Raw genomic sequence first — 22,878 nt, 5'->3', positions numbered from 1 at the left:
TAAGATCGTGAGCAGATGATCGTGCGTAATGGGCCAAAACAGTCAATATCTACTAACAATGGGCTTTGACTATTACAAATGGTATTACAGTCAGACATCGAGTGGTGTGCCAACAAGGATGTTGGACCCCCAGGAGGGGTGGTGAGTCATCGGACAGCGCGAGACACTGGTCGGTGTAGGGCTAGGCATTCTCTATAGTAGACACGTTTTAAAATCGTGAGGCTGACAACGATATGTAACAAGACAAAACAGACAATATCTACTAACGGTGAGCTCGAGTTAGTTATATTACTCGTCTCCCACCAAAATCCCATCTATCAAATCGTTATCTTGAAAAATCCCGTTTCGAATATTCAACCATCCTCTTCCAAAAGAAGCTAAAAATGGCTTTTTGTTCCTTAAAAAGAAAGAAAGAAAGAAGTGTAATGAAATGAAGGTAGCCCAAAAGTAGAAAATACATATATAAGTTGCCACTGAAGATGGAAATGTCATCAGAGCTACAATCCTATACTTACAGCTTTTCAAGGATATAAAAAGTTTCAACAATTAAATGTAGTAGTAGCCCTTTCAAACAATGACACTGAAATAAACGAATTTACAAAAAAAAAAAAAAAAAAAAAAAAAAAAAAAAAAAACTTAGACTCCTCCATTTGCAAAATTCATCATCATCATCATCATCATCTTCTTCAGTTCAGAAATCACCTGGAGATATCACAATTTTGAGGGTAGCCAAGCTGCTCTATCTCCCAACTAAGCTTTGAAGCAACTCTTTCATGGCAAGGCACATACTCCTGCACACAACAACCAACTCTTTATTTGATTAATGGAGTTCACAAACACGAGCTTTTTTGTTGATGATATAAGTTTAGAACAGCTACCTCAAGTTTGCTCAAGAACAATATATTTGCTATCATATTTTAAACACAAAAACTTGAAACAATCGATATTATGGTACTCATGAAACTATGTTTTGTAGTTTTGGTATTTGATGATACCTCCAACTTCTTCACTAGCTCCTTCGCTGATGGCGCGGAAACGATAATTTGACGCGCACTTGGACTGACGAATCCCTCCTCCACAGCTTTATCAATAAATGACAGCAATGAATTGTAATATCCATCAACATTCAACAGCCCCACCTACAGTTTTCAGTGTTCATTTTGTTCATATTCAGTAACTATCACAGCACTGGAAAAAGTAGCAAAAGCAAGAGCACTCACTGGCTTGTCGTGGATCCCAAGCTGCGCCCAGGTTATCACTTCAAGTAGTTCTTCAAGAGTCCCATAGCCACCTGCATTCATTTCATATGTTGTAATATTACAGCTGCTTGTGCAAAATCATGCAGATGATCCATCCAAAACAAGCAATTAGGGGCATAGTAAGCAAGGGCCAGTTGAGCCAAGTGAGTCAAAGTAGTGTTTTTTACTCTACATGGCAGGGGAAGAGGTAATCAAGGAAATCTCTGTTTTTACCCTACATTTGATATGATATTATTCAAGGAACTCTCTTTTTCAGTGTGATATTGATGGGTCAATGATGCTTTCTTAATTAATCACATGGCTTAGTGTAAGAAGAAGAAGATGGGCCGTAGCAGCAATAAATGCACAGCGCCATTAATGCAGATGGTGACAAAGATTGTTCTAAAAAAAAAGTGAAACTAAGAAGGCTACAAAGACGGGCACCGAAAGCAGAAAACAATATATTGTTAATTTATGGGGGAAAAAAGGGGAATAAGATGACGATTGCATGTTTTTATTTACAGAAGGAAACAAAAGGGAAGATGATAAAGAGGAAGAGGGCATTTTAGAGCTTTGACTGACTGTCAGATAGTAACTTATGAGTGAAGTAAAATGAGAAAAAGAGGTAAGTTTTGAAGGAGAGTCATGATGGAGTTTTGGGCCATTTGTTGAATGCCGAAGTAAAAAGGTGGGGTGCTGCTGAGATATGAACACTACGTTTTGATTGCAATTATGCTCAAGAATTTTCAGTGCAAGTAGAAAATGTGATATGTCAGGCTTTTTTGTATAATAATCACCTGGCAAGGCAATAAAAGCATCTGAATGCTTTGACATCTCTGCCTTTCTTTGATGCATGTCTGCCACTGCCTTCACTTCCCCTACAGTTTCACCAGTCAGCTGTGAAAGGAAATAATGGAATACAATAGGTTAGAGAGAGAGAAAGAGGTCTTAAAGGCTTGTATGGAGAGAGAAAATGATGGGTTTGCATGGGGAAAAAGGATGAAATAAAAAAAATTATGAGGTAGCAACTCGATTAAGAAGGAGAACGAAATATTTTTTAAAAACCTTGACAAAAAGTTCGAAAGAAAAAGTTTAAAGAGGACAATATCTACTAATGGTGAATTTTTGCTATCCAAATGATATCGAAGGCAGAAACCGAGCGATATACTAATAAGGAGGCCAAGCCCTAAAGAAGGTGGACACAAATCGGTGTGCCAACAAAGACGCTGGACTCCGAAGGAGAGTACATTGGGGGGTTCTACATCAATTGGAGAATGTAACAACTGCCCACGAGTACATTGGACATCAAAGAGGGTGAATTGTGAGATCACGCATTAGTCGTAGATGAGAACGAATACAAATGAAAACACATTTGAATATTTTAATCTATCAATGGAGATTGATATGGTTTTAAAAAGTTCAGAGAGCCGCAAGCTTCTGACTATTTGGGCAGTATTATCATGGATAAGGCTCACCCAAGCATTATGAGAAAGGCAGATCTTGAGCCACACAGGAGAATGTACCGGAAAAGGAACTATTAAATGAAAGAGAGAGAGAGAGGAAAAGGAAGATGACAAAAAAACTAGTAAAAACTAAAAAGCAGAGGAAAGTGGGGAGAGTATCACAGAGAAGAATGAGTTGTTGGAATAAATAAATGCAAAATCAGATAAAGGAAAAACAGAACAGTCTCTTTCTTTTGATATATAACGAAATGAGCAGAGAAAAAGATTGGAGACTTTATGACACTGCTAAGCTACAGACATACCTCTCGAGGCATGAGCGTCTTGGGTATAACCCTGCGCAAGAACAGTATCATGACGAGGTCAGTAGTACGAAGGTTTGTAATGGTGAAGAAACAAAAGAACAAAAACAACCTTAAAGGACCAATCAAAGTGGATAAAAGTAAAAAAAAAATGGGGGGATACCCAATGACATGCCGACCGCCATCATGAACAGCTTGCGAGACCAGACCCATCAGCCCTATGCTGCCCCCACCGTACACCAGATCAATGTTCCTTGAAACCTTAAAAAAACAACCAAAATCATCATTTGAGGAAGTTTTATGAAATGGGGTTAAGATAATTTTGTTTGTATTTTCATTTCAGTGCAAGATGGGGGGGTAAGTTTTAGGCCAAAACAGTGAAGTTCCTGCTCAAGAATTATCACAAACACCTCATGTGCACAGTCAGAAGACATCTGAATCGAAGATCAATGGAAGTCGAGAAAACCAAAGGATTATATCATCAAATCATTCAAATGAAGGGAAGTAATGTTGAACAATCTATAGCGCAAATAATGATCCGAACAGAAAAATGGGAAAATTAGTTACCAATTCGTTGGCGAGTTCAATGGCAGAATCTTGGTAGCTTCTCTTCTTGCCATGACTGCTACCACAGAACACACAAATCCTCCTGAACTTAGATTGATTCACAATCACATCCTCCATTGTTGCAAGTTCTAATTCTCTACCTTCTATTCCGTGTTTCACTCCGTTGGATTCGGTTAAAAAGTTTAGCAATGGAATGAAAAAGGTGCGGAGAAACAGAGCATCAATCTGTTCCTACTGGGTGTTTGAGTATGCTCCCCAATCACATACAAACGCCACTGAACGAAATCAAAAAGCGTAAAAGGAAAAAGAAAAAAGAGGAAAACAGAAGAAAAAACTGAGAGTCTCTGTTGTTTTTTTCTTGCTTCTCTCAGTCTCTGTGGGGAATTTGGGGTAACTGGTGGTGGTGCAGCCCTCTGCTTTCTTCATTCCCTTCTCTTTCTTTATAGTAATCTTTCATACCTCCTCGCACGTGTGTACTTTCCGGCACGCTTCCCAAACTCATGCTTCTTACCATGCTCTATTTTTTTAATTAAAAATATTATTAAACTAAATTATATATATATAATATATATAATTACTTTCTTTATCCCAAAAATACATCTATATTTTTAATCATTTTAAAACTAAATTAAAGTACAAAAATATATAACTAATTTATTTATACTGTAATAACCATTTTGAAATATTTATAGAAAGTCTTATTTAAATAAAATATAATGTTTCAAAGTTATATATATATATATAATTTAATTAAATCATCGATTAGTTTTGAAATTTTGATTTCTTAGTCCATTATATTTTATCGTTAACTTATTAATTTAATCTTTAAATTTGTTGTATTTAATGAAAAATTTTATTTTGCGTTTTGAAATATATGTTTGGAGAAAAATATAATTTTTTTTTGTTGATTTCCATTTTTACCCTTTTAAGGTATGTTGGAAGCAAGATGATGTTGTGTTTTATTTTAGGGTTTGATTATGTTAGTTTTCTTTCCCTTCTCCAGCTATAGTCTGCCACTATGAGGAGGTTAGTTGACACATAGTATTGGCTATTTAAAGCTATTTTTTCTTATCATCTCTATTTTTCGTTGATAAACGGGTATTTTTGCGTTGGTATCGTGTTCATCCCGTTATATTGAATGATTCTGCTTGTTTATCAATCTATATAGATGTAATAATATGGAGAACACTGAAGACGGGTTTTTTGAGTTAGCTCACTCTTTTAGGATCACAACCGTTTTTCTCAAATATTGTGACACGTGTGTCGCCCAGAACCTCTTGTGGGATCACGACCCTTTTTTTCCCTACATTGTAACAAATTGTTCTATAATTTCAACGTGAAATATAACCAAACTCAATTTTTTTTTTTATTAAAATGATTTTGAAGTTCAAATATCTTTTTAAATAAAAATAACTTTTATTAATTTATGTTGAGATGTTTTCATAATTTCCAAAAAAAAAACCCCTTAAAAAAATTTTGAAAAATTAAATAACATCATTTACATAAATTAACAGGATAGTTTATGAAAAAAATATGATTATAAAATAAATTTAATGGGATTGGATTCCTCCCAAAATTTGCTGTGAGTGTGTTAAGATCAGATACCGAGCACAATTGTGACAGTTGGTATCATAACCACGCTGAGCACAATTGTGACAGTTGGTATCAGAATCATTCTTTAGTATTTAGTCGAACAAGATAGTCAGAAAAATGAACCCAACCGTTATTTATTTACTTAACGTAAATATTATCAGAATTATTAAGTAAAATAAATAACAACTGAGCCCTACCACTTGGGCCTTTCATTCCCTCCATCTGTATTTCTTCTTAATTATTAACTTTCCACAAATAATTAAAAAGATTTTTTTTTTTTTTTTTTTTGTTGAGAAAAAATATTCTCTCACCCTTTGACGTGGCAGGCCAGGGGCATCCCAGTCTTTTATTATTTATTTTATTTAATTCCATTCTGTTTTATTTGGTTTCTACCCTGCGGCGGCCCCGCCCCTGACCTGCTGGCTCGTAGAGCCATAAATAACACCCTAAATACCTTCTCCCCAGAACAAATAACCTCCATAAAATTTATTTTTTATTTAAATTTACATTTTTTCCAAAAAAAAAAATATATATTAAATTTCTAAAAAGGAAAAAATCACGTGACATTTAATTATATGAAATTAAAAAATTAAGATAATAAAATAACAATGATCGATAATAAAATAACAATGATATGTAACAAGACAAAGCCACGAATATTTATTAACCGTTATTATTTATTTATTTATTTAATTATGAAAGATTAAAAAAAAAAGGGTTTGAGTGGACATTAGGACATGGTTTTACTTATTTGGTTTGACCAAATGTCTCTGACTTTATTATTATTATAATTTATAATTATCTGACAAAAGTATGGGTTTATTTTAATTAATTAATTAAATTTAATTAAACCCTTAGAGATTATTATAAGAATTAAATTATTTAACTTTGCAATTTACCTTTCATATGTTTATATAATTATTTTTAAAAAATGATATATTTTGATGCAAAAAATTTATTAAAGATTGTGTGGAAATGAATGGTAATAATTTATATGGCCACAAATAATTACTATATGGTGTCATGCAAATTGAGAACAAAAATATGAATACATATAATATATACTGTTGAAAACGAATTCTAATAATTTATATGGTCACAAATAATTACTATTGGTCTTCTTATTACCATACCGAATGTCATGCAAATAGAGAACATACGAGAAACAAAATAATTTCGTATACTCATTTAATTTTAATATAAGCTAAGATCAATGTCATAAATTCATATCATGAATTAAATAGATTTGATTGTTCGAGAATTTGTTTAGAACGATACTTATAATTAACCATTTATGAGGTTAAATTGTAAATTTATTTAGATTAAGATTGGATTCGAAATTCCCCTACGTCCCGTTATCAGAAACCAACATAGGTTTGTTCGACGTAAATTTTATGATTGAGCCACTGAAAGTTTTTACTTTTTAAGTACCAACTTTCATCTCAGTTCATCCTCAAACCATATCTTAGTGGGAGACTGTAACAACCCAGATCCACAGCTAGCAGATACTGTCTTCTTTGGGTTTAAAACGTGTCTGCTAGGGGAAGGTCTCCACACCCTTATAAAGAATGGTTTGTTCTCCTCCCCAACCAATGTGGGACATCACAGAAAAGTACTGCTCTGATATCATTTGTAACGCTCTATATCAAGATTCAGATAATAATTTCGTTCGAATCAGTCTCTATAATTTTAAAACCAAACCCTAGACGAAAAGCTGAACTAAAAGAATAGTGTCGGACTCACACTAACATTATTATATCATAATATTAATAACTAAATCTATTTTAAAAAAGTTACGAGATCACACACACATACAAAAGCAAACCCTAAGTCTACATAGGTCGATAAATTAAATAATTATTATCTCGAAATTTAAATTTAGAATATAGAAGAAAAAAAAAAGGTAGTTTGGTAATAAATATTGGATGGGTAAAAGAAATAATTAAATCATATAGTCAGAAATATTTGGATTTGGATACGTTTTCTAAATTACTGCTTGTATTATATTCAAATAATACATATTTGCCTTTATTGTAAGGTCATGGATTCAGATTTAGTTTCTATATGCTATCATAAATAAATTAAATTAAATTAAATTAAAATCCAATTTCGACGCTGAATTTAATTATATTTATTCATAATTCACTCATTGACTGCGCCTTCATTTTGTCAGACTATTTCCCCCCCTCTATTTATTGTTTATAAATGTTAATTAACCATTTATTTATTTAATTTAGATTATATTTATATTTTCTAATTAATTAATTAATAACGCCAAAAATTATATTGCATAACACCGCACGTACGGACACGTGAGATTTATTATTTGATTTAAAAAAAAAAATTAAAAGCTTTGTTCAATAAGTGAGTATCATGCCAACTCGTAAATAATTAGTTAAAAAAAAAATAATAATAATTTATGAGACCATAGTTAATTATTTTTTAGGACCATTGATATATATTATTTTATTAATGTAACACGTAAAATAATAATGAGACATGGAAATGAAAAAGACATTAAACTATATTCAATGTTTTCATGTCATGATCGTGGATGCACCAAAAAATTCAAGCTAATATGGTAGCGTAGAGTATATTGTATTACGTAATAAATTCTCATCACTTCATGCAAATAATTTAAGACATTTATTTGATTCGTCGATAACGAGAAAACAACATTATTAAAGAGGAAAATATAGTAATTTTGAAAATGTTCGTGGAAAGTATGTAAATAAATCACTGGACACGGACTTACTCGATTGAGACTAAAACTGTTCGACTTACTCGAAAGGGACGAACGAGAAGGAATTAGGGTTTTGAAGGCGGTCGAGACGTAATTATGTGGGGGAAGGGAAATAGAGAAAATAGCATGTGCGTTAAATAATAAAGGCAAAATCCTATCCAACTTTAATTTTGGTACCAATTTTGAGGCAAAAGTTAAAACGGAATTGTCCTATTAATTAATTATAATGAATATTTTTAGTCATGAATTTAAAAAACCCACACCTACACACATTCATTCATTGTTGTGGCTCTGCAATAAACTTCAAACCGCCTGGGTCGGCTTTTTTCCGGTTCAATCAAACCGGACCGCCTTAATCATGGTTTATATCTAAACATTATTATTATTTTTTAATTAAGAAAATTTATGTATTTTAAAATAAATTTATGCATATTATGTATTTATACGTAAATATTATTAATATTTTGATTAGGGAGAAATAATTTAAACTATATTTAATTCTAATGGGGTGTATCTATTGATTACGATTGTTCGGGTTTGTAGGAATATTGATTAATGAGGGTGAGGAGAGGTCTAGCTATTAGGTGCGCGCGCTATGAAGAAAAAGACGTTGATTTAGATTAAGCTATTTCTAGATACGGTAGATAAGATAAATGATGATATTTTAGGTAGAGAAATTATTTTAAAAGGTATTAAAATAATAGACAGTCGATCTATAAAAATAATAATAATAAAAAATAAATAAATGCAACATTATAATATATATATATATATATATATAAAAGGAGTAAAAATAATAACTATTTATTATTACTAAGAAGAAATATGAAAAATACTTAAGAAATTAAATCAATTATTTATTATATATATATATATATTTTTTTTTATCTAGACATTAAATAATTTTGGTGATGTAGTACAACTATTATTGATCCCCTTGTTTGTGAAGCAAACATGTTCCAATTTACCATAAAGGAAAGAAAAATGAAAGTAAACTTTCACGAGCTTCTCCAAAACTAGACATATTATTTCTCGTTATTCGAATATAATTTAGTGGTATCGTGTCAATTATTGTCATAAAAATTGATGGCTCAATCCCCACCCTATAATTATGTACCGTGTTATCTATATATATATATATATATATATATATATGTCGTTATAATAAATTACAAGTGGGTTCCTTTAAAATCCATTTAGCCGTTTAAAATTTTTGATAAATGATGAAATTGAACGTATTCATGACGTAATTATAATCGCTCGGTAGTTTAGGGGTATTTTTGTAAATATTTCTTCAATTTTTACTTTCATAACACGTTCATATGATCGTCTTTTTATGATTAATAAAAAAAATTAAGTAAATCTAAAAATTTAATGAGTCGACAAATTAAGGAGACGAAAATGGTATGATTTGACGGGTAGAATTTGTCGTTAGAGAAACAAAGAAATGAGTTGAGTCACATTCATCCATCTATGTTGGCTTTGTGGAATTCATTGCCTCTTTGTGCTTCATTTGTCTTCAAAAGGGAAGGCATACCCATGCATACCCTCTTCTTTCCTTGTCCTCAACAAAGACAAAATTACTATCTTTTTTTTGTAAATAATAATATTTTATTATTATTCACGAGCACGAAGTTTAAATCATGTAAAACCAATCTCGTTAAACTAAAGTTGAGCTTAAGTCATACTGACTCGGTTTTATGGATATTTAGTACTAAATTATAGTTTACCATATATATCATATTTGATATTTTATTATAAGACAAATATGTCTGTAGGTATCTTTCCATTTATTTGATTATAAATAGAGAAGTTTCACACACCATTTAGGTGTGGCGGATTAAGCAAATATTCTCATGGTATTAGAGTCATGTCTTAAACTTAACCATGTCAATAGAATCCTCATATGTGGAACAAAGTATTGTGAGTCTCGAAGGCATAGTCAAAAAGTGACAAAAGTATCGAACACAGGGTGTAATTTGTTTGAAGAGTTGAAAAGGAGTCGAGCCTCGATTAAGGGGAGACGTACTTTGTTTGGGGGAGGTGTTGGATGAAAGTCCCACATCGGCTAATTTAGAGAATGATCATGAGTTTATAATCAAAGAATACCATCCCCATTAGTAAGAGATGTTTTGGGGAAGTTCAAAGCAAAGTCATGAGAGCTTATGCTCAAAGTGGACAATATCATACCATTGTGGAGAGTCGTGTTCATCTAATATGGTAGGAAAACTTTGACCTAACGACCCAAGTCCCCGCTAGCTTGTCCTCTTTGGACTTTCCCTCGGGATTATCAGTTCAATCAAATAAAAACTAGGGGGTAAATTAAAGCTTCGTCTTTTTTAGGGGGGAAAATCATATTGAAGCTCTGACATTTATATAATAATTTCATGTCCCATAATAAATTAAACCAACTTATAGGAGAAGATTTTAAGAACTGGGCTGTCACGTTTTGTCCCCTCAAAATAGGTTAATAAGGCTTCTAGCCTTATTTATTTATTTATTTTTATAGAAATTTAATTTAAATTTTTTATCTCTTCAATATTACAGCATCATCATCGTTCCACAATCGAACTAGTTGTCCCGTGCCCGTTTCCGTTACACGTTATTATATGATACGTCTTGAAGTAGAACCAAAATCTATCTCACTAACCAACCCGAGCAATCTCTCAAGTGACAAGTGTATTCTAAAGTATTTCATCATTTGGGATGTTTTGCTCAAAGAGTTTAAAAATGGTGGGATATGAAAAAAATGCGCATATAATAATTATTATTTTGAAGTCAATATTTTTTTTTCTCGTTGTCATTAAAAAGTTAAACAAAAAATAATTATTAACGAGAGAAAATATTTCAAAATGGAAGAATTTGAGACGATGATAAGACATGTCTTGTTGATATATGAAAACGCCCTCAAAGCTACACATAATTATTTATTTTAGCGGGTAAACAAGAAAATGAATTTTCAAAGAAAAAGCTTTCAAACATGATTGATAATAAAGAAATGTCGATATGCATAGTCGTAGTACCAACACCCTGATAATCTCAGTCATTAAAAACAAGGTGCTTGTTGATGTAACGTTTTAGGCAGTAGTCTAGAAACAAACTCTTCTCGCAGAAGCTTCACGTAAGCTGTTGTTGTCGGTCATTATACAAAAAGTCATTTGTATATCAATGTAGTTCTTTTCCTAGCACATTATAACCCTCGAGTTGGATCGAGTGACGTCAAGCTAAGCTGGATTTGAGTTGCTTTTCTTTTAAGAGGTTTGTCGGTGCATTTATAGAGAACGAGCTAATCACGACCTTACAATGTGATAGATGATATCTTATTCTATCATCAATCCCGTGTTTCTCGAGTGAATGATAAGATAGATAGGTGGCATGACATGTGATCATCTTTTAAGCTTGTCGAGCTAGCCCTAGTAGTTTGAGTTTGCCTCGAAAATGACTGGGCCTACCTACCCGCAACAATGTGAGAATCGATTCGGGCTCCACTCCCTTATCCTATGTAACTTACTACTACGTAGCTCATGATGATGTAGATCACCCTCAGCCATGCAGATAGCTTACCAAGAAATCTTTAAGATATACAACTTTGGCTTAATGAAGGGTAACAACTTGCTGACTTCACATATCCAAATAATTTGCCATTATTGGTTTTTTTTTTTTCATTTATATATCCTTTAAATTAAGATTTCAACTAATTTATTTATTATTTACGTTAAAATGATTAATTAACGTAAGATTCAAATAAATACATACGTAGGTAAAGAGTTCGTGAAATGTTACGTGGAATACAAAAATAAATATATTTAAAATATCTTTCTCCCATATCCAACGGTGCACGTGAAGTGATCTCGTCTAATAATTCCATGTTGATATCTGCGTTTATTTAAAGAATATTCATTGATTTTTCCGACAGGGAGAAGGTAATAATATAATTATAAAAGATATTTGGATAATTAACTCGATAACTATATTTTAATTTTAATATTATGATTTTGAAAAAAATTAAATCTAATAAATGTAATAAAAGAAATTAATAATAAATCTAGTTAACGGGTTAAAGTATATAGTATGCTCAAAATAAATAAATAAATAAATAAAAACAAAAACAAAAACAATATAAATAATTAATAAAATCCTCTCATTTTCCATTTGTTTTTGAAGTGAGGGCTTGGGCTGAACCAATAGTGGGCCTCTATGGGCCAGTTGCCAACAAAAATGGGCCCTTTTTATTTCTTCTTTGATTTGAAATGGTTAAATATATATATATATATATATATATTAATTATCTTAAATTTGATTTGATTTGATTTTAGAATTTTATGTTTTGATTTATTTTACAATTTTTGCTTATTTGTTTATCAAGAATTTTATGTCAGACAAATTTGAAGGTGCAAATGGCTTGAACGTCCAAGTCAAGAAAACGAGTACATATCAAATTATCAAGCTAGGATGGTAAATATTTTCGAACCTCAATCTTTGTGAATGAAAATATAATATTTTAACTAATTGAACTATAACTAACCGTTAATAATTAATATCACATATTTGGTCCACCAAATTGTAATAGTTTAAGTCTTTTACATAAAAAATTTAGTACTAGAATTTTAAATTTTGTAACCCGCTACTAAAATTTAAATCCTTTCCAACATTATCATAGTTCAACACGCATAAAATATTCACTCAACTAAAGGGTCGTAACAATTACAAAAACAAACAAGATATTCTACTAGTTGGATTGCCAAAGTAATTCGTAGGATATTAAGTCCTTCCTTGTAAACCCTTTATTAAATATCGGTTTTAACCGTTAAGAACCAAAATTTTGTAATGTTCGTGACATAACTTGCTAATCTTAGGCTTCACTCGTCCTAAAGTAAGTTTGAGACACGACAAATATTTGAAGTCATAAAGTTTAGGAGCTTAGATGTATGCAAAATCTGAAAAGTAAAAATCAAATATCCCACTGTTCACAGAGCAAGTATAGCTAAATCACTTGGCACCATTTACTATCGCTATCGGAGAACAAAATGTAGAAAAACAAGATTGAGCATAAATTACCGTTGATCTCTTCTGATACTCAAAACTGGCGCCTAGGCAGCCTTGCTTCTGCTTGGGTCACTCGGATGGATCTTCCATTCAAGTCCTGCAATGTAAACATTCATACTTATATATATGAAAATATTAACTCTCATGATTTTGACGCATGAAATGTAACGCCCCAAATCCACCGCTAGCAGATATTGTCCTTTTTGGGCTTTCCCTTTTGGGTTTTCCCTCAAAGCTTTAAAACGCGTATGCTAGGGGAAGGTGATTTGTTCTTCTCCCCATCCAACGTGGGACATCACATGAAATGAGTTTAATAACGAACAAAGGATAAACTGAGACAAAATGGTCCAACACAAAAATTTTCATTTCAGGCAAGATGAACGGGAACAACAAAAAAAAACTTCGACTTCAGCTTCGTAAACCGTTAAAAGCGTACATGAGAGAAACAAGTGAAGCCAATGCACATAAAGGGTGAAGATGCAACCAATCATGATTCATATGAACAACAGAATTTCATACTCATATCTCTTGAGTTCAGTAAACAAGATTGTAATGGCTATACTTTGATTGAACATGAGGAAACATATCAAAACTCATCATAGACAAATGCAGAACTGCTCAGGAAAAACAAGAACATAAAAATGAAGAGGCAAGCGAACTTACAACTCCATCCAAGGACTGAATGGCATTGTTAACTTCCTCTGCTGAACTATATGTTACGAAACCGAACCCCCTAGATCTTCCGCTATCACGGTCATAAACTACTTTTGCCTTCACAACATTTCCTTGTTCCCTAAACAAGTTCTCAAGTGTAAGATCATCAACACCCCAAGCGAGGTTACTCACATGAACACAATTGGAGTTATCAAACGTTGAAGCATTTTTTGAACTCCTAAAAGAGGAATCGTCCCTTTTTGGTGGAGGGGGTCCATAATTTACCCTCAGTGGTCTACCCTCGAGTTCCTGTGAGGAGCACCAGAAATCATCAATTAAAAGCAAATCCAATGAACCTTTGATACAAAATGAAAGATAACAGTATATAACTGGATCGCAGAGGCAAGTCTAGGAGACTTTTGGCATTAAAATTACGGCTCAAGAACAACCATATGGAAGCAGATAAGCTCTACATATGTTTCGGGATACAGTAACAGCAATTGGATTTCCAAGGAGTAAATGAAGCAGACCCAGAAACAAAATTGCATAGCCATTAAGTTGGTGTAAAATGGATGTAGCCACTTACATAGCCGTTAAATTGTTGAGCAGCTGCTTCAGCCTCTGCAACATTCGACATAGTGACAAAACCAAATCCCCTGCTTCGTCCCGTCATCTTGTCGTAAATCACCTTCAAAACACTTCAGAAAATTAGGGCAAAGCAAATGGATAGTCTCTCGAGAGAACAGAGAAACTTAATAACAGGAACAGCAACATAAATTCTAACTTCTCCTACAAAACATGAAAGAAACAAAATCGAGATTGAAAAAAATACCTCGACCCTCTCAACTTGTCCGGCGCTTTCGAATAAACCGGCGAGTTGAGCACTGTCAATAGTGAAAGGAAGATTTCCGACGAAGAGTTGGAGGTCAGGAGCGTAGCTGGAATCATCTCCATCGACGTCGAGGACATCTTCCTCCTGGTCAAAATCGGATGAGACAGCGACATTTCTAACGAATCGTGAGAAGAACGCCGGAGAAACCCTATCAGAACGAAGAACCAAAGCGGATATGGAAATCGGATTCGACCGAAAGCCAATGGAAGATGGATTGAGCGAGAAAAGTTCGAATTTAGGGTTAGAAAAAGATAGGGTTTTAGGGGTTAGGGATGAAAGCGTGAGGAACGTCGCAGAGGCAGCCATGGCTTCCGAGCTTTTTGAGATAAGGCTTGAAAGAAAGGCCCAACGGCCGGAAGCTAGGTATTTATAGTTTTTTTTTTTTTTTTTTTAATGTAAATTTCTGGAAAAAGAATATATTAAAATAATTTATTTATATAAAAATATTATTAAAAAGTGGTTGGTGAAAATCAGCACGCTTCACGCATGTGAGATCTATCCTTCTTTACCAACCTAGGATTGTGACATTGCATTGCATATATATTACAAAAAAAAATATTTTTTTAAATATAATTATTAAATGAGATTTTAATTAATTACAATAAAATATAAAAAATACACATAATTATATAATTTTTAATATATTTATATTAAATAAATAATAACTAAACTCATAATTTAACTAAAAACTCTTGAGTTAGGTATTTGGAAGAAGCAGATATTAATGGAAATGGGCGATGAGGTTGGTGGAGTTTGAGAATTGCGCCATACCATCCTCCACTCCGTACTCGATTCTTGCTATAAATCTCCGCCATTTCTCCACTCTTCAGATCTGAATCTCGCCCTCTGATTTCTGCCATTCTCTCCTTCATTCCGTCTTCACCTTACTTGCATCCATGGCGTACGAGAGGATCCTCTTGGGAATGGGCAATCCTCTTCTTGACATCTCAGCTGTCGTCGATGATGAGTTTTTGAAGAGGTATTTCGCCGTTGTTTAATCCTTCTTCCATTCACCTTTCCTCTGGTTTCTTATCAAACTCAGATCCTTATGTTTTTTACGTTGTTGAGTCTTTCTTTTCTCCAATCTTAATGTCATTGTTGTTTTTCTGGTTTTTTTGTTTCGTTTCTAAGCTTTATTGGTTGTATGGTTGAGGAGAGGTTCTGTGAATTGTAAATTTCTGTGAATTGTAAATTCGATCCGAAATAGCAACATGAGGATTTTCACTTTTTTTTTTTTTTTTTTTTTTTTTTTTTTTTTTTTGTGTTTTGATTCTGTAAATTTACTCGTTTGGTGCAGATACGACATCAAGCTGAACGATGCTATCCTTGCAGAGGAGAAACATCTTCCAATGTAAGGGATTGGTTTTCAATTTTCTTACTCGTACTGGTTTGTGGCTGCTACTATTCACGGCTATTATTAGCTATGCTTTTATGTTTTGCGACCTTTATTCCTTTAGGATTACGTGTTTTTCTTGTTTTAAATGTATGCCATTAGTTCTCGAGAGAATCATTCATAGGATTCGACAATAACTTGGGGTTGCGTGAAAATTAAGTTTCTGGTTACAATTTGATTGCTTCCTTCTCAATGAAGAATGAGGAATATAGGAAGACAGTGCTGTTAGATCTTTGACTCGTGTTGATGTTACTTGCTGTTCTATCTTGATCGAGGATACTTCTTTAATTCTTTGTTTTTGTAAAGAGAAAATTTAAAGGATTTGTATCCTAGTTGAGGTAATTTACTTGATGAAGTTTTTCAATATGGATGTTATGTCAATATTCAATCGAACTACTGGACTAGTTGCTAAAATGACGAGAGAACAGCAAGAAGCTGACAATAACTTGGTTACAGAAGTACTTTGCATACTGGCTAAACTACTGTTTGTGGCTTGTGATGCATTCGTTTAGTTGAAAAGAAATCAGGATTTGATGTAACTTTTTAATGAGCCTCATGCACATTTCTTTGTTCTTGTGTATTTCTTTTTGTAGGTATGCAGAATTGGCAAACAATCCTAATGTGGAGTACATTGCTGGAGGTGACGTGTGGATGATTGAATCTATTTGTGTTATTGTGGTTTTGGCACATTTGTGATTTCATGAACTTCTTTTTCAAGTGCAGGTGCTACACAAAACTCGATCAAAGTCGCTCAGGTATACTAATCTTGTTCCCTGGTGAATTTATCCTGTAACCATTTGTTTATTTTCTGGCGTGGGATGAAACTTTTCTCGCCTTTTTCAGTGGATGCTCCAACATCCTGGTGCAACAAGCTATATCGGTTGCATTGGCAAAGACAAATTCGGGGAGGAGATGAAGAAAAACTCGAAAAGTGCAGGTGTTAATGTAAGTTTCACACTCCATCACTATCTTCCATTTTGGTGATAACTGTATGTTTCGAATTCCGATTATTAAGATGTTATTTGCTCATTGGTATCTGAGAAAATAGGTTCAATATTATGAGGTTGATTCTACACCAACAGGAACCTGTGCTGTATGTGTGGTGGGTGGTGAAAGGTTAGTCAAAATCTTATTTGCTTTGATCACTTTAACATTAAGGCAAACATATAAAGTCTGTTCCTTGTAAAAGAATTGGCTATTTCTCAGATTGTTACTTCTGGAAATCATTAATTTAACCAAGAGTCTGTTTTCTCTGACATACAGGTCGCTTATTGCCAATTTGTCTGCCGCAAATTGCTACAAGTCAGATCATTTGAAAAAACCTGAAAATTGGGCATTAGGTATACACGAAACTCATATTTATGGTTTTCAGAGGGCTGTGTGGTAGCTTTTCTTAAAAATTATTGTTCCTTCTTAAAAAGATGTTCTTTAAAAGCTTTGCTACCTTGTTTCTTCTCTAATTTGTCTCGTGGTGGATTATTTTGTACAAGAACCTTGACTAGTGAATTATTCTTATTCTGTAATCTTGTTCATTTTCAAGTTCTCAATCTTAGTTCTTCTAAAAAAAACTGTTCTGCTGAACAAGCTATCAAACAATCCCAAGTTTTTGTTTGAAATATTTTAGGGACCTACAGATTGGATAGATTTTGCATTCATGAGCTAACTTTGATTGTAATTTGCCACGATGACAGTTGAAAAGGCCAAGTATTTCTACATTGCTGGGTTTTTCCTTACCGTATCACCAGACTCCGTGCAGATTGTGGCCGAACACGCGGCTGCAAACAAAAAGGTTCACATTGTGACTATAGTTATATAGTTTACTAAGGCTTCAGAACAAGTAACTAATATTGCCAATCATTTGCAGTATTTCTCAATGAATCTGTCTGCTCCATTTATCTGCGAGTTTTTCAAGGATGCACTGGAGAAAGTTTTACCGTAAGTAGAGTATGAATGTATGTTACGTGGTAAAGGTAAGAAAGTTTGTAGAGTTGACAGGAGATGTCTTTTTTTGTTTATATTTCAGGTATATGGACATCATTTTTGGTAACGAAACCGAAGCAAGGACATTTTCGAAAGTTCAGGGTTGGGAGGTAATGGTTTCCTTGGTCACATAAAGGCTTGAATAGTGATTTTCATTTCATTTATAAACGGAGGCGAACTTTTTATGACCAGACTGAGAATGTCGAGGAGATAGCGCTAAAGATTGCTCAGTGGCCAAAAGCATCAGAAACACGCAAGAGGATTGCTGTTATTACTCAAGGTCCAGATCCAGTTGTAGTTGCTGAGGATGGAAAAGTTAAGAAGTTCCCAGTTATTTTGTTGCCAAAAGAGAAACTTGTCGACACAAATGGAGCAGGTATGTTATGCCGAGCTCGGTGAACGTGTGAACCATCAAGCACGTCCAGGTTTAAGCTAAGTTTGGTACATAAACGAACACCAAAAACGTGTTTTAATTTGTTTGTTCGTTCGTTTTTTAGGAGATGCGTTCGTAGGAGGATTTCTATCTCAGTTGGTGCAAGAAAAACCCATCGAGGACTGTGTAAAAGCTGGGATTTATGCATCAAATGTCATCATACAAAGGTCTGGCTGCACATTCCCTGAGAAGCCTGATTTTAAATGAGCATTTCCTCTCTTGATATCTATCAACCTCTTAGCTTATTTCCAATTGCATTATCTTTGATTCACGAGCTGTGGATGGTAGCTAATATCTTCCCATCCCAATAGCCGTCTACCCTATCCTATCTTTGTTATGCCCAATTATTATAAGAAATGAGCCTTTGCCTTTGGTAATAGCGCCCTCTACTTTTAAGTGTCGTGTCCTGAAATTCATTAGTTTGGCCTTTTAAGCAAATTTGTTCCTCTTTCTTGCTGAAGTTTCTGGCATTTCCATGCCATGATGTATTAGAAAACAAGCAATGGAGGCAACAAACTGAGCTTCCTTTCCCACGGTTGTCTCTTTTGAGATCCACAATGCTTGTGCTTTTGCTTTGTTCTTAATTCTGATTCATTGTGATCTTCATGTCATTCCCACAGATTTGGTGTTCTACATTTTCTTTATCTTATCTAAACACATCTGGTTTTGAATGATGTCTCTTCCTTTTCTTTATTGGAACCGAAAAAAAAAAAAAAAAATCTCGTTTTCTGTTTGACTAACTTGCATCTAAGGACCTCTCTTTCTATTAGAATTTTAAGCCTTTAATTTTATGGCTAGTAGATTGATAAATTTTAATGGTAACATTGAAAGTGTTGAGATTTATTTGATTGGATTCTAAAGTTTATTGGCAAAATAAACACATAACAAAAGGGGGATTTGAGAAACAATAAAAATATGTGAAATTGAAGAGGAATATGCATTTTATTTTCATTTAATAAAAATTCGAACCTAAATAGATAATACAATTAATAGGTTCAAAAGAATAGACCAAAAATGGACCAAAATTCTAGTAATTCACTTAAAATAATGTGTCATCTATATTAAATAAGTTTCGAGCTTTTAATTTTATGTAGAACATATTCCAAACGGTACAACACAAAAATATTTATATAACTTTAAATTCTTAATTTCATGTCTAATTGGTCCATAAATAACATTATAATATAAGCTCAGTGTCTTAAACCTATTTTTAAAAATGTCAAATACGTTCTTAACTAATTATTCTCTTAAAAGTAAATAGGTCCTTAAATTTTAATTTTTGTGTTTAATATATTAGTGACACAACAATTTTTAAATATGAAATAGATCAAATACCTATTAAACACAAAATTTAAATTTCAGGCTTTTATTAAATACAAAAGTCAATTATATATTTAAAAAACGATTAAAGATGTAAAAAAGAAAAAAGAAAAAAAAGTTTTGTTGGAATATTCGTGGCATGATTCCATATAGTTATTTTTAACTATCTTTTTCATTTGTTTTAAACTATAAATTTGTTATGTTGTAAATAACGGTCTCTACCAGCTACTGTACCCATTTACTTGAATAGGTAGAGATTTTTTTCTGTTCTTCTACAAAAATAAAATTTAATTGTTTTGCAAAAAAAAAAAAAAAAAAAAAGCGTAAAAATTACTTCTGGAAATTTCTTTGTTCATTGCCAATGCCATTGGCACCACCGTTGGAAGGTCGTCTAATCCCTATTTTGAGTCCTTTCACAATTTGAGAATCAAAATCACTTATACTCTGCTCCATTTCAACTCTCTCTCTCTGTTTTCCGATCATCCGCCGGCTAATTCCCTGTTTCCGGCGCCGGGAACTCACACCCTTACGGTGGTGGACGAGAGGTATCCGGCGAACCCCACACCCCCCACCCGCCATGGCCGACAATCATCCTCGCCTCGATAACCTCCACAGTACGGCCCAGCTTCTCAAAGAAGCTACCGCCTCCTTCACATCTAATCTCTTCACCTTCCTTTTCCTTTCCCTTCTCATCCTCTCCTTCCGCGTTGTCGTCGAAAATGGCACCCAATATGTCACCTCCTTCATCGACCGCGACCCTTCTCTTAAGGCTCTTCTTTCTCGCCTTGACATTGCAGGGGAGCAACGCCTCCTCCACTCCCCCGAGGACCCTGCCATGTCTGGGGCTGTTGCCCATCGCCAACGTCGCCAGCGTCGCCGGGCTTTTCTGCATCTTACCCGCGTCGGAACCCTAGGTGACGATATCTTCTCCGGAGATGGGGATGACGAGCGTAGCCTCTTAGGGACCAATCGGAATCACCTACCTAACGCCAGTTTCGTGTTCTTTACCCAATTCAGTTCGATCTCAGGGTTCTCAGATCTGGTCGTTGACGATGGAATTAGGGTTTCGGAAGTTGTTCATCCGGGAGTGGGATTCAAGGATATGAGTTCATCTTTTGCTAATGATAAGGAAACTTCTGATGATCAGGAAGAAAACGATAGAAGACTTGGAGAGGAAAATGTTCATCAGGACATGGATAAGCTTGTAGATTTGCAATTTTTCGTCAAAGGATTGGAACTTGGACGTCGGGACGCCGCAGCGCTGTTCTTCTTTGTGAGTTTTCTATCTGCTGCATATATCTGGGTGATGCTTGGCTTTCTTGTCACATATTCATGGGCTTCAGGCATTGTGTTCATCGCTGTTCTTAACGATCTAACACAGAGATTTGGTTCATTTGTTGGTATGGTATGGCATGGATCAAAATTGGGGTTCAAGAGGCTTTCTGGGTTTATCTTGATGAGATGGGCAGTGCGAGATGCACTAACCCAGCTCCTTGGATTATGGTATTTTGGTGAAATCGAAGATCAATATTCATTCTTCAAGCTATTTGTTCGGTTGAAGTTGATGCCATTTTCCATAATGTCACCATGGATTCGTGGGTATGAGAAAGAGATCTCTGGGTTTCTGTTTGCTTGGTTTTTGCTAGATACTCTTGTTGCATTCATCTTTGCAGTGGATGCATGGGTTGTGATTGTGGATGCAAGGCGGAGTGGTAGAGAGATCTTAACAGAAGGTTGTTATTTGATACTCACAATGCTAAACCAAGCTATTCAAATCAAGTGCTTGGAAGCCATTTGTTGTGGGTCTTTCATGAGATGGGCACTTGCAAGAGTTTGTGGGAAACATGTTGCCATGTTTTTTCAGTCAGTGGGAGAGGTGTATTTCATGGTGGTATGGCTAATCTTCTACTTTGCTGCTAGGTGTAGGGATGCCAAAGTGCAGGGACAGAGGTTTGGGCGTAGAGAGCTGGAGGGCTTGATCGAGGGGGTTAGATAATGGTGAATTGATGGCTTGCTGGTAAATTTTTCATTGCTCTGTGCTTGAATTTTTGCATCTGTAGGATCCACCGGTATTTGCTTCTGTACTTGTGTATATTTTACATCAAAATTACTTGATACCAATCAAATGCATCCCAGAGGGATGCGTTGCTGACATCTGTTTTTAGGAATGTCATAAGAATCTGTGGTATGTAGATAGAACTGTAGGGGTCTGTTTTTAGTGTTTTACATGCCATTCTGCATGGGAGATTGAAGAACTATATAGGCTTCACTATGGGAAAGAATTGAAGGTTTTGTGTGTTGTCTGCCGGTCATGATAATTGTCAAAGGAAGCTGTGTGCTACTAATTTACTTGTTGTGGGCTTGTATCTGAATCAGAAGAAGTGATCTACAATGATCAATAATAGGATGGAAGCTTCCCTTTGTTGTTTTCTCTTTTTCTTTTCTTTTTCTGGGGGTGGGGTCTTTGATCAATTATTTAACTGTTGTTTTTGGGATCATTGAAGACTATCGGACGAGGAAATCACTAAGTCAAGTCGGTTTTATTTATGGATATAGGAGATATTGTTCTGTTTGGACTTTCCCTTTCAGGTTTTCTTCAAGGTTTTTAAAATGCATCTACTAGGAGAGGTTTTCACACCCGCCTACACCTTTATAAAGAATACCTCGTTCTCCTCCCCCAACCGATGTGGGATCTCACAATCTACCCTTTGGGGCCTAGCGTCATTGCTAGCACATTGCCTCGTGCCACCCTCATTTGGAGTTCAACCTCATTGCTGGCACAATCGCTCAGTGTCTAGTTCTCTAATCAATGTTAGATTGGGTTGTTTGTTTTGGAAAGGAGGAAAATGGAAATAGAAAAACATGGGATTGAATCATAGATAGAAAATGATTCAAATTCTTACCTACTTGGGTTTTCGAGTGGAAGGTTTGAATTTGTATGAATCCACATGTGGGTGTACAAACTTTGGCGAGGGGCATTGGTTTTTCTCAACCAACCATTTCTATTTTCAGCGCGTTATGACACTTTGATACATGATTTGCATATCATCGCACATGAATATCTGGAAAGGAAAAAGTCAGATGAATACTGAACCATAGATCCTTTGTGAGGGTTGAGTGGTCTTATGACGAGGCTTGAGATTTGGTGAGTTTTACTACTTGTTGTGATCTTGTTGGATTGAAATTTCTTTGTAGTTTTTGAGACTTTCTTTGCGTGGTGTGTAAAGTTACGTGAACCAAGAACATAAACCACTATC

General features: G+C 34.4%; 3 protein-coding genes across 4 annotated transcripts; 1 reads left to right on the top strand and 2 right to left on the bottom strand.

Annotated features, from left to right (window-relative positions):
• Positions 1-438: 438 nt before the first annotated feature.
• Positions 439-3,980, bottom strand: LOC111448277 (cytokinin riboside 5'-monophosphate phosphoribohydrolase LOG3-like). The gene is made up of 7 exons (XM_023087764.1): positions 3,568-3,980; positions 3,164-3,261; positions 3,004-3,034; positions 2,036-2,135; positions 1,221-1,291; positions 996-1,139; positions 439-791 (listed from the first exon to the last, which is right to left on the bottom strand). The coding sequence occupies exons 1-7, from the start codon at positions 3,682-3,684 to the stop codon at positions 699-701; spliced, it is 654 nt and encodes a 217-aa protein (XP_022943532.1). The 5' UTR covers positions 3,685-3,980; the 3' UTR covers positions 439-698.
• An 8,664-nt stretch (positions 3,981-12,644) lies between these two features.
• On the bottom strand, positions 12,645-14,846 carry LOC111442435 (29 kDa ribonucleoprotein, chloroplastic-like). 2 transcript variants are annotated; one of them, XM_023079878.1, is made up of 5 exons: positions 14,436-14,846; positions 14,190-14,291; positions 13,613-13,912; positions 12,962-13,046; positions 12,645-12,840 (listed from the first exon to the last, which is right to left on the bottom strand). In XM_023079878.1, the coding sequence occupies exons 1-4, from the start codon at positions 14,799-14,801 to the stop codon at positions 12,981-12,983; spliced, it is 834 nt and encodes a 277-aa protein (XP_022935646.1). In that variant the 5' UTR covers positions 14,802-14,846; the 3' UTR covers positions 12,645-12,840; positions 12,962-12,980. The 2 variants fall into 2 exon arrangements, with proteins under 2 accessions (XP_022935646.1, XP_022935639.1); XM_023079871.1 differs by having other exon boundaries at positions 12,645-13,046.
• Positions 14,847-15,201: 355 nt separating this feature from the next.
• Positions 15,202-18,920, top strand: LOC111442428 (adenosine kinase 2-like). The gene is made up of 12 exons (XM_023079856.1): positions 15,202-15,474; positions 15,793-15,846; positions 16,482-16,528; positions 16,612-16,643; positions 16,732-16,833; positions 16,937-17,004; positions 17,152-17,228; positions 17,580-17,677; positions 17,753-17,823; positions 17,912-17,978; positions 18,061-18,244; positions 18,366-18,920. Exons 1-12 carry the CDS (start codon positions 15,392-15,394, stop codon positions 18,506-18,508), a joined length of 1,026 nt encoding a protein of 341 aa, XP_022935624.1. The 5' UTR covers positions 15,202-15,391; the 3' UTR covers positions 18,509-18,920.
• Positions 18,921-22,878: the final 3,958 nt, after the last annotated feature.

Source organism: Cucurbita moschata, unplaced genomic scaffold (assembly GCF_002738365.1).
Source record: "Cucurbita moschata cultivar Rifu unplaced genomic scaffold, Cmos_1.0 Cmo_Scf00001, whole genome shotgun sequence".
In the NCBI taxonomy this organism is placed as follows: Eukaryota; Viridiplantae; Streptophyta; class Magnoliopsida; order Cucurbitales; family Cucurbitaceae; genus Cucurbita; species Cucurbita moschata.
This window is presented reverse-complemented; position numbering and strand designations above follow the sequence as displayed.

Coding starts and splice junctions, on each gene's coding strand:
- LOC111448277 (XM_023087764.1), bottom strand. CDS start 3,684: ATGGAGGATGTGATTGTGAATCAATCTAAGTTCAGGAGGATTTGTGTG. Junction 3,035..3,163: donor GGCGGTCGGCATGTCATTGG/GTATCCCCCCAT, acceptor GTTCTTGCGCAG/GGTTATACCCAAGACGCTCA. Junction 1,292..2,035: donor TGCTTTTATTGCCTTGCCAG/GTGATTATTATA, acceptor AAATGAATGCAG/GTGGCTATGGGACTCTTGAA.
- LOC111442435 (XM_023079871.1), bottom strand. CDS start 14,801: ATGGCTGCCTCTGCGACGTTCCTCACGCTTTCATCCCTAACCCCTAAA. Junction 13,913..14,189: donor CTCAACAATTTAACGGCTAT/GTAAGTGGCTAC, acceptor TGCTCCTCACAG/GAACTCGAGGGTAGACCACT. Junction 13,047..13,612: donor TTCAGTCCTTGGATGGAGTT/GTAAGTTCGCTT, acceptor TTTACATTGCAG/GACTTGAATGGAAGATCCAT.
- LOC111442428 (XM_023079856.1), top strand. CDS start 15,392: ATGGCGTACGAGAGGATCCTCTTGGGAATGGGCAATCCTCTTCTTGAC. Junction 17,678..17,752: donor ACGCGGCTGCAAACAAAAAG/GTTCACATTGTG, acceptor AATCATTTGCAG/TATTTCTCAATGAATCTGTC. Junction 18,245..18,365: donor TGTCGACACAAATGGAGCAG/GTATGTTATGCC, acceptor TTCGTTTTTTAG/GAGATGCGTTCGTAGGAGGA.